The following is a 12,579-nucleotide window of genomic DNA, read 5'->3' on the forward strand; positions in this document are numbered from 1 at the left end:
AAATTCGAGAACAGGCAAAACCATAGTGATAAAGGTCAAAATAGTGGTTACCCTTGTGGGGGAGAGGTATTGACTGAGAAGGGGCACAAAGGAGCATTCTGGATGGTGGAAATGAAATTTCCCTTGACCTGGGTGGCATTTACACAGATCTGTAAATATTCCAGCCGTACATTAAAGATCTGTTACACCTCAACAAAAAAGTAAATAAGAAAAAAGCATGGTACCAACTAGAATTGTTGTGAGCATTAAACGAGGAAGTGTATATGCAAAGGGCATAGTACATGATCAGCATTCAATAAGTCAATGTATTGCAACTATTTATTACAGTAATAGAATTGATATTTGAGATGAACCTTTTTACCACTCCTCAGTTCTTAAAGTTTTTCATAGCATTTCAAACTTCCTTCTCTTGTCTTTGCAGCTCAATATTGCTCTTTGTATTCAGATAAAAGAATTACAGTTGGCCCTTGAACAATGCAGCAGTTAGGAGTGCTGACCCTCCACATAGTGGAAAATCCTTCTTAAAAAATTCCACCCTGAATGTAGTTTGGTGCAGCCATTATGGAAAACAGTATGGAGATTCCTCAAAAAACTAAAAACAGACCTACCATATGATCCAGCAATCCCAGTTCTGGGTATATAGCTGGAGGGAACTCTTAATTCAAAAACATACATGCACCCCAATGTTCATAGCAGCACTATTTACAATAGCCAAGACATGGAAGCAACCTAAATGTCCATCGACAGATGACTGGATAAAGAAGTTGTGGTATATTTATACAATGGAATACTACTCAGCCATAAAAAAGAATAAAATAATGCCATTTGCAGGACCTAGAGATTGTCGTTCTAAGCGAAGTAAGCCAGAAAGAGAAAGAAATATACCATATGATATAACTCATATGTGGAATGTAAAAAAAAAAAAAAAAAGGACACTATGAACTTATCTACAAAACAGAACATACTCGCAGACATAGTAAACAATCTAATGGTAACTGGGGAAAGGGGGTGGGAAGGGATAAATTTGAGAGTTTGAGATTTACAAATGTTAGCCACTATATACAAAAATAGGTTTCTAAAAAGTTTCTTCTGTATAGCACAGGGAACTATGTTCAACATCTTACAGTAACCTTTAATGGAAAAGAATATGAAAACAAATATATGTATATATATGCATGACTGGGACATTATGCTGTACACCAGAAACTGACACATTGTAAATGACTATACTTCAATTTTTAAAAATTGTTTTAAATTTAATACTAATTAAGATCCCATAATAAAAAGGCAATGTCCTTAAAAATGAAAAAAAAATCCCACCCTATAATCGGTTCCCCATACCTACAGTTCCACATCCACAGATTCAACCAACCATGGATTATGTCATACTGTAGCATTTACTATTGAAAAAGATCCACATGAAAGTGGACCCATACAGTTCAAACCCATGTTGTTCAAGGATCAACCATATATAGTTTAGAAATTTTTGAAGAGCACATTTTTTTTAAAAGAAGTAAATAAGGTGGCCAAAATTATGTGTACTTGGAAATAACACTAAATCAATGGAAATCAGCATGGAAGTCACCAGACACTGATGAACTACAGACCTAAAAAAGCCCATGAGGATGAGTAGGCACCAGGGCCAGGCTTTCCTTTTCAATAAATGCTAAATTCTAGAGGAAGTTTAAACTGAAGGGAAAAAATTCAAGGAAAGGGTAAACAAAAGAATAATGTCTTTGAAACTTTTTTAAAACTGGAACATTATCAATCCATCCATCCCTGCTGAGTTAGCTCTCTGAAGATCATTTCAAACTTTCTTTGACCTGCTAGATTTTCTTAAATGTTACCCTCAGTTAAGTCACATAGTTATTTTTCAGGACTTACCTTTATAAAAGCGTAGCCGGCACCATTATCTGTAATGGTGACACCAAGTGAATCTTCAGACTTAAACACATTCACTTCTTTTTTGATCCCTTTCACATGGGCAAATATGAAATCTTCAAGGCCTATTTGTGCTCCTAAGAGTTTTTCCATGTCAACTTTAGGTGTGTTTAAAGTGCAATATAAGATCTACAAAGAGAAAGAAATATTTTAGGTGAGTTTCCATCAGGAAAACACTCTGATCATCAGTTTATCTAATAGAAACTTGACCAAGTGAAACAGTCTTCAATTGACCATGTAAGAGGGCACAGCACCAGCCTTAGGTAATACGAATGAAGTGTTTGCAACAGGCCAGGCTCTGTGCTGAGCAATGTACATCCATTGTCATAGTCAATGTTCACAATAACTTTATAAATACATTTTCTGCATATTACCGATAAGGAAATTGAGACTTAGTGATAGTAACCTGCCTAAGGTCACTAAGACAGTACTTGTCAAAGCCAAGATTCAAGTTCAGGTCTCACCAACTTTAAAGTGGTCTACACTCCTATGTTACCTGCCATTTACAGTGCTGACTTCAAAGGTTGTATTCCCAGAGGTAAAGTCATGATGTGTACACCACAGTGAAAATACAGGCAGACTATTTCTGAAAACTCAAGTTTTTTAAATGAGGAAAATGCATTTTTGTGCTTGAGAAAAATAATTTATTAATGAGAGGGTAAAACAAAAATGTCTAAAACATGTCTAAAATGGACCTAGTTCAGTCCCTTAGTTCTGAGCAAGGAGGAACTGAGGTCTGGAGAGGTTAATGTAACTTGGTCAGATTCACATGACAGTAGAAGCAGAATGAGAAACCGGAATGGTGGAAAGTTGTGTGGAGTTTTTAAAGGGACTGCTTACATTTACCAAGTCTATGGTCCTTCAAAAACATGATTCATTTTACTAAGACCTGCAATCCTACTCTTAGGTTTGCCCACCATCATTTGGGCAATTTGTGGGGCCCAAGTACACAATGGAAAAAGAGAAGGATCATTAAGAACATGCCATTGGTTTAAAGATTAAGTCCAAAAAATATTTATTGAGTACCTTTTACATACCAAATAAAAGACATTTAATACAGCTGTTTTATACCAGAAAGCTAAATGAACACTTTTAACTTTTGTTACCAATCAACGTTTGCCACAGAGATGGTGAGCCCTTCCTCCATTCCTGAGCTTGGCTTCAGCCCTCACTTCCAACCCTCTCGCTGCATCCCTGAATGTCAGGCCATTCCCGGTTCCCCTGGAACCCTGAGCCTTAACACATCCATGAGCCTCAGGAAGCTCAGAAACTGTGCGGTCACTGTTTGTTATGTGACTTTTTAAGCCCTATTAAAATATGTCTGAATTGGGACAGCTCCCCGTGTTCTACAGTTAGAGGTCCAGCAGGGTCGGCAAAGCCCCAACCAGATCCCAGAGTCGCATGAAAGGAGCAAGTGATGAGGACCAGGAAGGGGACACAGAATCCATGCCCTTTCCTTTTTCATCCAGGTCTGTGGTGAGCTGTGCTAACTGGTGGGCCTTTAATTTAACCCTTTGTGTTCCGTGGAGGGCGGAATACATTTAGCTTTATAGTTGTTAAGTTTTAGCAAATATTCTCTGGTGTTAAAATGTTATTATTCCCAGAGGGGTTGGTGGGGGAGGTTGTCATTTAAGCCAAGAATGGTTCCTATTTCTTATTCCACTTGTGAAGTCAGTGGTATAATTAGTCCACTTACAAAAATCATTACTAGTGATTGCTTAGGGGAGAGGGAGGATGCATAGAAAACAGCTTTCCAGTCTTTTTTTTTCTCAAAATGATGGAAAGTATTTTCCCCTTGCTCTTTTTTTTTTCAGTGAATCTGTTACTGGTGTTCATAGTAGATCTCAACCACCACTAATATAAAAGCAACTTAACCAAGTAGACAGGAAATAAAACATTAAAACATAATGATGATGAAACAGGGTAGGGGGAAAAAACCCAAAAAGGAAATCCCACACAAAGTAAACTTCTAGTTACTAAGCTGCTTCCTTTCTTTCAATTTTTTCACATGCTTCCCTGCAGAACAAATATGAGATTTCCTGTAGGTATAACCTTTCCCATTGTGCTTCCTCCCTGCAGAATAACATTTTAGCCCAGGCAACCGAAAGTTGGCAGGGAAGGCATTGGGAGTTTTTTTCCTGGAAGGAGTGGAGCCAGCTCTCTTCCCCACGGAATGGAGCTCCACAGAGGTTGTGTTGAAAACCAGCAGAAATGTAACAGTCACTGGGAGGAGAGTAAGAGCCCTCTGTAGCAGCAGGTAACTGAACCTCCAAGACTTCAGATCAGCTCCTCAGGGGAGAATAAAAACCTATACTACTCAGCCATAAAAACCAACAACATAACGCCATTTGCAGCAACATGGATGCTCCTGGAGAATGTCATTCTAAGTGAAGTAAGCCAGAAAGAGAGAGAAAAATACCATATGAGATCACTCATATGTGGAATCTAAAAAAAAAACAAAAACAAAAAAACAAAGCATAAATACAAAACAGAAATAGACTCATAGACATAGAATACGAACTTGTGGTTGCCAAGGGGGCGGAGGGTGGGAAGGGATAGATGGGATTTCAAAACTGTAGAATAGATAAACAAGATTATACTGTATAGCACAGGGAAATACATACAAGCTCTTACGGTAGCTCACAGAGAAAAAAATGTGACAATGAATATATATATGTTCATGTATAACTGAAAAATTGTGCTCTACACTGGAATTTGATACAACATTGTAAAATGATTATAAATCAATAAAAAATGTTTAAAAAAAATAAGGTGCAGTATATCCTCCAACATACAACTGACTGAAACATTGTAGTAGCTAAAGAAAATAAAATACTGTCAAAAAAAAAAAAAACCTATCACCCAAATGATCTCAGTGCACAGCTATCATTGTAAGTATGCGAAAGAAAGGTCTAGACACCCCAATACTCACAGACACTGCATGTTGGAATGAAAAATTAGAAAGTGAAACACCACGTTCTAAATGCTGCAAGATCATGTTCATTCATCTACTCACAATTATCTACTGGACACAGGCTTTTTGCCAGGCTCCGTGCTGAGCACTGGGTGTACAAAGATGAGTATGACCAGTGCTATACACAAGGAACTCCCAGGGTGGTAGATGCTCCACTGAGGTCCAGTGGGGCAACAGGAGCCAACTGTAATGTATTAAAAGCCATAAATATTTAAACCCAAAAGGAACTTCAAATACATATCGTGAACTTGCCTACCTCCATTCATAAGTTTCCTTCAATTCAAAGTCTAAGAAGTCTGTCTGCCCACCCCGCACCCCACCCCTGCGCTCTTGTCTGTTAAGGCTCAGCTCAAATGCGACTGCCCAGGGGGACTCACTCTTTCCACTTCACTCACGTAGCTTAAATGTAGCACCTCACTCGAGTGTCTGAGTCATCTTGCCTTGAAGCCCAATTGATATAACACATATTTGTCACCCTCACTCTTGAGACAGATGAGCTCTTAGTCATCTTTCTCCTACAATGTCTAACTCAGTGCCCTGCTCAGTTAAAAACTGAATGGCATTTACAGTGCACATTCACTTACCTCATTTATTAAAATCTATCTGTGAACGAGGCTTTATTTGCCTCATTTTGTGGGTGGGAAAAGTATGACTTTATTCAATTAGCACAGCTAATAAATGCTTAATGTTAAAAGAAAGAAAAAACAAAACAAGAAGAGAAAAGAAACACTGAAGTGGTTATATAATCAATGTTCCTCTAAGAAATACTTGCTTCCAGAGGTGTACTAGTGAAAGATAAACTAGATAAGGGGGGAGGCTATACTCAGCAGTAGAGCACATGCTTAGCATACACGAGGGCCTGGGTTCAATCCCCAGTGCCTCCTCTTAAAAAAATAAATAAATAAACCTAATTACCTACCTCCCCCCAAAAAAAACTTTAAAAAATATATACTAGATAAAATGCAGTACAATATAGTACTTAAGATCGTTTTTTATACTCTCTGGTGAACAAGCTAAATCAAAAGGAGGTAAACTCAAGGTACCTGACGGGAAGGGACCCACCCATGAGATACCCCTTTCTGATGTTTTTCATTGTGAAATGAAATCCTTAACAGCTTCTGGGGTATCTACATTTGCTGCCTTGCCACCACCAATACCAATTTTCATAAGACAGATGGAGTACTCATAACTATTCCACTTCCTAAAGCAGTACTACCCAACAGAAATGCAACACAAGCCACATCACTTTAAATTTTCTACTAATCACATTAACAAAAGATACAGCTGAAATTAATCTAGCTTATTCATATAACTCCATACCTCTGACATATTTCGACATATGATCAATTATTTTAAAAAAATGACTGAGACTTTACTTTTTTTATTAAGTTTTTACGATCTGGTATATATTTACCCTCACATCTTATCTCACTTCAGACTAGTCACTTAAGTTGTCAGTATCTGTGTTTGGCTAGCAGCTACCATATTGGGCAGCTCTGTTCTAGAATACCGTGTCTTCATCAATTTTATACGTTGGATTTTTCCCATGTCCATATATCTACACATGTCATTTCCTTGGCCAAAAATGCCAAGGCTTAAACTCAACTTCTAAACCCAATCTCTAGCTGTCAAAAATCATCCCCATCCAAAAAAGTCTAGCTAAACCATTACGTTTCCTATTACCACCCTAAGCTAATGTTATTTCTTCATTTTCTATATACCTATTAACTTTCATACATCTCTTGCAGATCTTGCCATGTGCTGCCTTGTAACTTTTAGTAGGTAGGGATTTATCTTATTTTGTGTCTTGTCACCACGCTTTATTTATAGGAGTGATGGTTTAATGAAAGGGGAAAGCTGCTGCCCTTCAGGGCCAGATGGAGGGCCTTGAGTTGTTACTGTGGTGGACATCACTACCGACAGTATCCATGCCCCTTCCCTCTGAAGTTTTCTTTGGAAACGTCTCCTTCCCATATACTAGCTTGGGCAGGAGTGACTCCATTCTCAGTTCCATCAGGAATGAATCATGATTAGGTTTAAATCAGCTAGTGACTAATTCATAATCCAATAGAGGCCAGTGAGATCTAAGAAAGAATCTGTTGGGGTTTCTGGGGAAATCTTCTTTTCCACAGGCGCTCCTAGAAAGTGTCTCTCTCCCCTTCTGATGTGAAATCTAACTACTGCAGCCATCACTTCAGCATTGGAAGGCTGACCCTGGGGACAAAGCTGACACCTGGAGAAAGGCAGAGCCTCTGGTTCCGGTCTCACCTAAAGATAGTCAGTCACGGACACTGGACGTTGTCCACCCTTTTCCCCTCCTAACATAATCTTCAGGTAACAGGTATCTGTACCTCCTATCTGTTTTGGAGGAAAATGATCCACCTCCTCTGTTACCGGCGTAAGACTTAAACTAGTTGAAGTGGTGATTCAGGAGTAAGCATGTGGCCCAATCTTGGCCAACAAGATATGGGAGGAAGATGTCCAAGTAGCTTCAGGGAAATATTTTTTTTTTTATTCCTAAGAAACAAACACAGTAAAAGACAATCCCTTTCTTCCCCGAATGTTGTCTTATCTGTTTATGGTCTAGCAACTTCCACCACCATCTTACTACCGACTGAGGAAGAGATCAGTGCCAAGAAAGGCGCAGCAAAGAGTGAACGTAGGTCCTTGACGTTGGTGATTCGGTCCGGAGCCCCCTCTGCCTCTTTTATGTAAAATACATCATCTTGTTTTAGACAGTTGAAGTAATATTGTGCTACTTGCAGCTGAAAACCTGCCAGCTGAAACACAGTCTTATCCCAGAATATTTAGTTACATAAGCCAGTAAGTTCACCCACCCATTCTGGGTTGGATTTTCTGTTGCTTTTACCTAAAAGATTCCTAACTGGTAAAATCATTATCCTTTGAATCTTCATAAGTCTTCACAGTTTAAAAGTTTTCTACCTACTATCACATTTTATCCTTAAAAAAAAAAGAAAAGAAAAGAAAAGAAAACTAAGGTGTGTGGTGAATTGTGTTTCCTCTAATACATTGAGGTCTTATGCATCCCCATCCTAATGTCACATCTCATCCTCTCTTACCAAAATTTCAGGCACAAAATAGTGCCTCCCCCTTACTTCCAATTCAGCAAAATAAATAGGTATCTAATGAGGAGCTACGTCATCCTTGTAATGGTTGTTAAAAAGAAAAATAAAAGGAAAGGAAAGAGACTGAAACAATGGATTAAGAGGTAAGAGACTCAGATTGAGTGCCAATTCTGTACTCTCAGCTGAGCTTAGTCATTTGACCTCCCTGGTCTTCACGTCCATCACGGCATTAGTAAAGCTTGTTCTACATAACACAGCTGTTACAAAAGCTCAGTAAGAGACTAAACAAAAAAGTGCTTATTAAACTGAAAAAACTCTAAACATTATTATCAGTATTATTCTTGGAATACAGGTGCTTCTTGAATATTGACAGCTTCCCAAATTGCACTACTTTTCCTGAAAATTAGATTTTGCTCCTTTTTAATGTCATAACCAGGATGAATTTCATTTTCCCCCCAAAATTACATTATCCTTCAACTTTCGTTGTTGAGGATAACTCATGGAGAGTGTTCTTACCATGCATTTATATTTCAATTGCCATTTTTCATTTATATTTCAATCATTGCCATGGTTATGATTATCCACACTTGAAACTCAATATGGCTAGGATGATAAGAGTCTGAACCACTGTATAGAGCCACTAATATAAATTAATATTGTTTTTACTCTGATGGCACCATTATATATTCCACAAGTGTTCTTTATGAATAGGGTTAAAAAAATCATTTATCATTAGTGCTACAAAGATATTCTGGCCTACAAGCAGGTTACAAATCTCTCCAAAAACACATCAAATTCATTTTTAAAACTCCAGGAAGTCCATTTCCAACTTTTTGTTTAATGCTTTCCTTAAACAGGAACTGAGTTGGCCCAAGATTCCACATGTTCCAAAGACCTCTGGAAGAAATTACGGGTTTGTGTGGCTGGTATTACATTATTTGGGAATGTGATTTTAAATATAAGCAACTGGAACAGTTACCTTCAGTGGCTATCTGAAAAAAATCAGTATTACTACTAAATATTTTAATGCAACTACTTTCCTACATCTCAGTCTACCAAGAACCTTATTAACTCCTTATGTTCTTCTAAAATAAGCATTATCGAAATACCAGTCAATGTCATTATAGAAAATAAAGAGAAAGTGCATAATAATAAACCTAATAATTTACTAACCATACTTTCATCAAGAGTTAATACCACATCTTTATACACAAAAAAACCACTTGGCTTATGTTTCCTTTGTTAATGACTAAAGCTGTATCTAAGCTGGCATTATTTAAGTCTCAGAGACTTTTTCTCAAAAAGAGAAAAAAAGATTTTATTTTCATCTAGTTAATTGTCCTTAAAATAGCAGAAATTAAGAATAATCTGAAGCGAAGAATAATTGTTGAGGGGAAAAGATTACCCACTTACCATTACCCTGAGAGCTTGAACAGAACAAAGTCACTCTGGCTTAAAGAAGAAACTCTGACCTAGCCAGAGTGACGCAATTGTATTACTCAAAATTCTTCTCAAAAGCTAAGTTCTTATCCTACATGATTCCCCGAAATATCTGGTAGCTGTGTTGTACCAGGAACTTCTAGAACTCAAACAATTCTTCAATGACATTCATAGACTTGGACACCTGCTCAGCCCTCTTAGCTCACACAGTTTGGAGACTGGCTCCTGCTTCTAGTAAAGTACTATAAATATGTAGGAACTGGAGAGAGGAAGGTCTGGAAGAATGAAAAAAAAATTAAAATTAAGATCTCAGAAACATGAATTGCTCACTTATGTGTACTGGGTACTTTCCCATACTACCTCATTTAATCCTACAAAATTTCTATGTGAGGTGTATTACTATATCCATTTTTCATAGATTAGAAAATAAAGATTTAGAGAGACAAATAGTTTGTGGTTAAGTAGTATTTGGTGCAATTGTAACTCCAACCCTGGTTGTCCAACTCCAAGCTCTTCTCCCTACCATGTTGCCTCTCTGACACATAGAGACATCCAAGTTACTGATCACTTCCTAGGGCACTAGCTCAGCTAACCCAGGTAAGTCAGGTCACGAGGGCAGGCATCACTCTGCCCTGCGCAGAGGAGAAAACCAGCGCAGACCCCTTAGGTAATTTGTCTAAGGTCACACGACAGACATGACGGTGAATGACAAAGTCAGAACTGGAATTCAGATTTTTGTGTTTTTTCTAACCCATGACACAGTAGCTATGATGTAAATATAAATTCAGCTTTAAATTTAAAACTCCTAGAAGGTAGGGACTACAAAATGTTTGCTCTATATGGAGCCAAATACTCTGTTTTTTTAATAAACTATCCACTTCCTAAAGGAGTTTAGACAGTTTATGAAAAGAAGCTATTTGAAATTGGATCTCAAAAACAAACACATTTGATGATTAATAAATATCAAAATATTAACCTATTGTTTAATTTTATTCACTGTAAGTAATTTTTAAATGATTTCTTCCAGTTAATTTTAAAACTAATTAGTTACATTCATTTCTTTGAATTATAAACACTGATATATATGATCTCATGCCTATTATTTACCCAGTATAATACATATAATAAATTTCTAAGATTTGTTTTTAAAATATACATTATTTTATAAATACAGTGCCTTTGCTTTCACCTTGTCAATGGCTACAGTCATCTAGAAAAAAGTTTCACAGTTGGGAAAAGACAAAATTGGCAACAAGACAGATATTTAGAAACCTGATACTTTCTGCTCTATTTAGACCTTCATGAGGATATTGTACAAAGCCCTGCCTCGAACTATGTAGAACTTTCTATAAATGATTCACTTCTAAATTAGCTGTACTGGGTCAACAGTGGCAAGTCTTAAATAAAAGGTGAATCATCCTTTGTCCTGTTACTTCTCTGGTACAACTACTTATTTTTTCCAGTGTTTTCAATGGGCAAAATAATGTGACAAAAATAATTTTACTCCCCCCTAAAAGAAAATCAAATCAGTTTTTAATCTACCAGATGACTTCCCAGAGTAGCCAAAAGAATATCTTCTTCTGTTAATGAAATCTAATCAAAGCAACTACGTATCAAAGAAAGTCAAAATCTCAAAGCAATTCTTGAAATATACGAAAAGGTTAAAAGAATAGAGATGGGTTTTGGTTTTAGTCTTGCCTTTGTGGACGTTACACAGACAACAAACCCATGAGTAGATAAATCAAACGTGTATAGGTGTGTGTATATATATATATATATATATATATCCATCCTATTCCACAATATTCTTCCAGCCCAAGGAGCTATCTAAGCTTTAGCATAGTCTAATAATGCTGCAAGGTTACATACCAGTTTTAAAAACATCATAAATCACTGCTAGTCCCCTTGTCAGATGCTGTCTCAAATTTTCCAGGTTTCTAAACCACTTATCTTCTTAAAAGCTTCCTCTTGTTTGACATTTAAGATGGAAGAGAACCTCAAAGGGGAAGGAGAAACTGTAACAGGGAGACATTTTACATCCGAGAACACAGTAGAGTGGTTTGTGAAACATAACATTATAAATTAATTATGAGCAAAAAGATCTATGATTAAACTTTCCACTTTACCAAATAAATATACAAATATAATTTATAAGAAAATGGCCATCAGATCCCAAATGGGTCCTTAAAATTTTTTAATTTGTTGGTCAGAATGCTTATGTAGCACTGTGTTTGTATTAACCACAAAGCAGACTTAAAGCCCTTATGATGAAATGTCTGTAAAGTACGTGATATTAAAAACCTCCCAAATGAATTATGGAAAATTGGAAAGCAAGCATGGAGAGCTTCTCAAGGGTCAAAATGGAGTGACACAGGAGGGTGGTCTATTCCTTACCAATCCCAAAAACAGAAATTCTGACAGAAAGAGGTGAACACTTAAGGAAGAAAACAGGCCATGCAAGAAACTATAAACATCTTGAGAGAGTGAAAGATTGCAGTTAATTTTTATTCTAAATCAGGACACCTGAAAAAACGTTAGAACAATGACCACAGAGTGACAGGGCAAGAGGTGACAAAGGAAAAAGTACTACAGGGTTCCTTGGGTGACGGGTGACAAAGGGTTGGAGCGAGGGAGTGGAGGCAAACTCAGTGACTGCCTTAGACCTTTATTCATTAGAAAGTTTGAGGAGCACAAAAGAAAAAAAAATTCACCCATGGGTAGGGCTGGTATGACACGAGTGAGGTGAGTCCCGAGTCTGGAGAGTGTGTGGGAAGATTCTTCTTGGCTCGGGTTGCTCAGTTTTGAGCCATCTCCCACCCCAGGGACAGAGAGCTCCAAGAACAAAGACCGGGAAGATGTGGAGAGGAGCTGCCAAGAATAGAATCCCGGCCCTGAATCAGAGACACGTGGTCACAGCCCAGCCGAGAGACTCTCACCTTTGCTCCCAGTTGTTTATTACCAGCCCCCGCTCCCCGCTCTCAGGCAGCAATTTCTTCCCACCCTCTGCTTGCCAACATTACTGCCATTCCCGCCTGTGAGACTCCTGGGACTGGGGCAGACCGAGCACTTAGTGCAGAGGGGAGGAGAATCCAGCAGTATCGGGAAGCTTCCCGAAGAAGCCGGCAGGCTCCCGCAGGG

The 12,579-nt window shown here is 37.8% G+C and overlaps 1 protein-coding gene across 1 annotated transcript in view; it reads right to left on the reverse strand.

The window, feature by feature from the left end:
• The window catches only part of GIPC2 (GIPC PDZ domain containing family member 2), a 75,541-nt gene that overhangs the window by 44,324 nt on the left and 18,638 nt on the right, over positions 1-12,579 (reverse strand). The window contains exon 2 of the mRNA XM_010989068.3: positions 1,885-2,070. Coding sequence (XP_010987370.3) covers positions 1,885-2,070 — 186 coding nt within the window. The remainder of the gene's footprint in view (positions 1-1,884; positions 2,071-12,579) is intronic.

The sequence above is a fragment of the Camelus dromedarius genome, chromosome 14, assembly GCF_036321535.1.
Source record: "Camelus dromedarius isolate mCamDro1 chromosome 14, mCamDro1.pat, whole genome shotgun sequence".
NCBI classification, from domain to species: Eukaryota; Metazoa; Chordata; class Mammalia; order Artiodactyla; family Camelidae; genus Camelus; species Camelus dromedarius.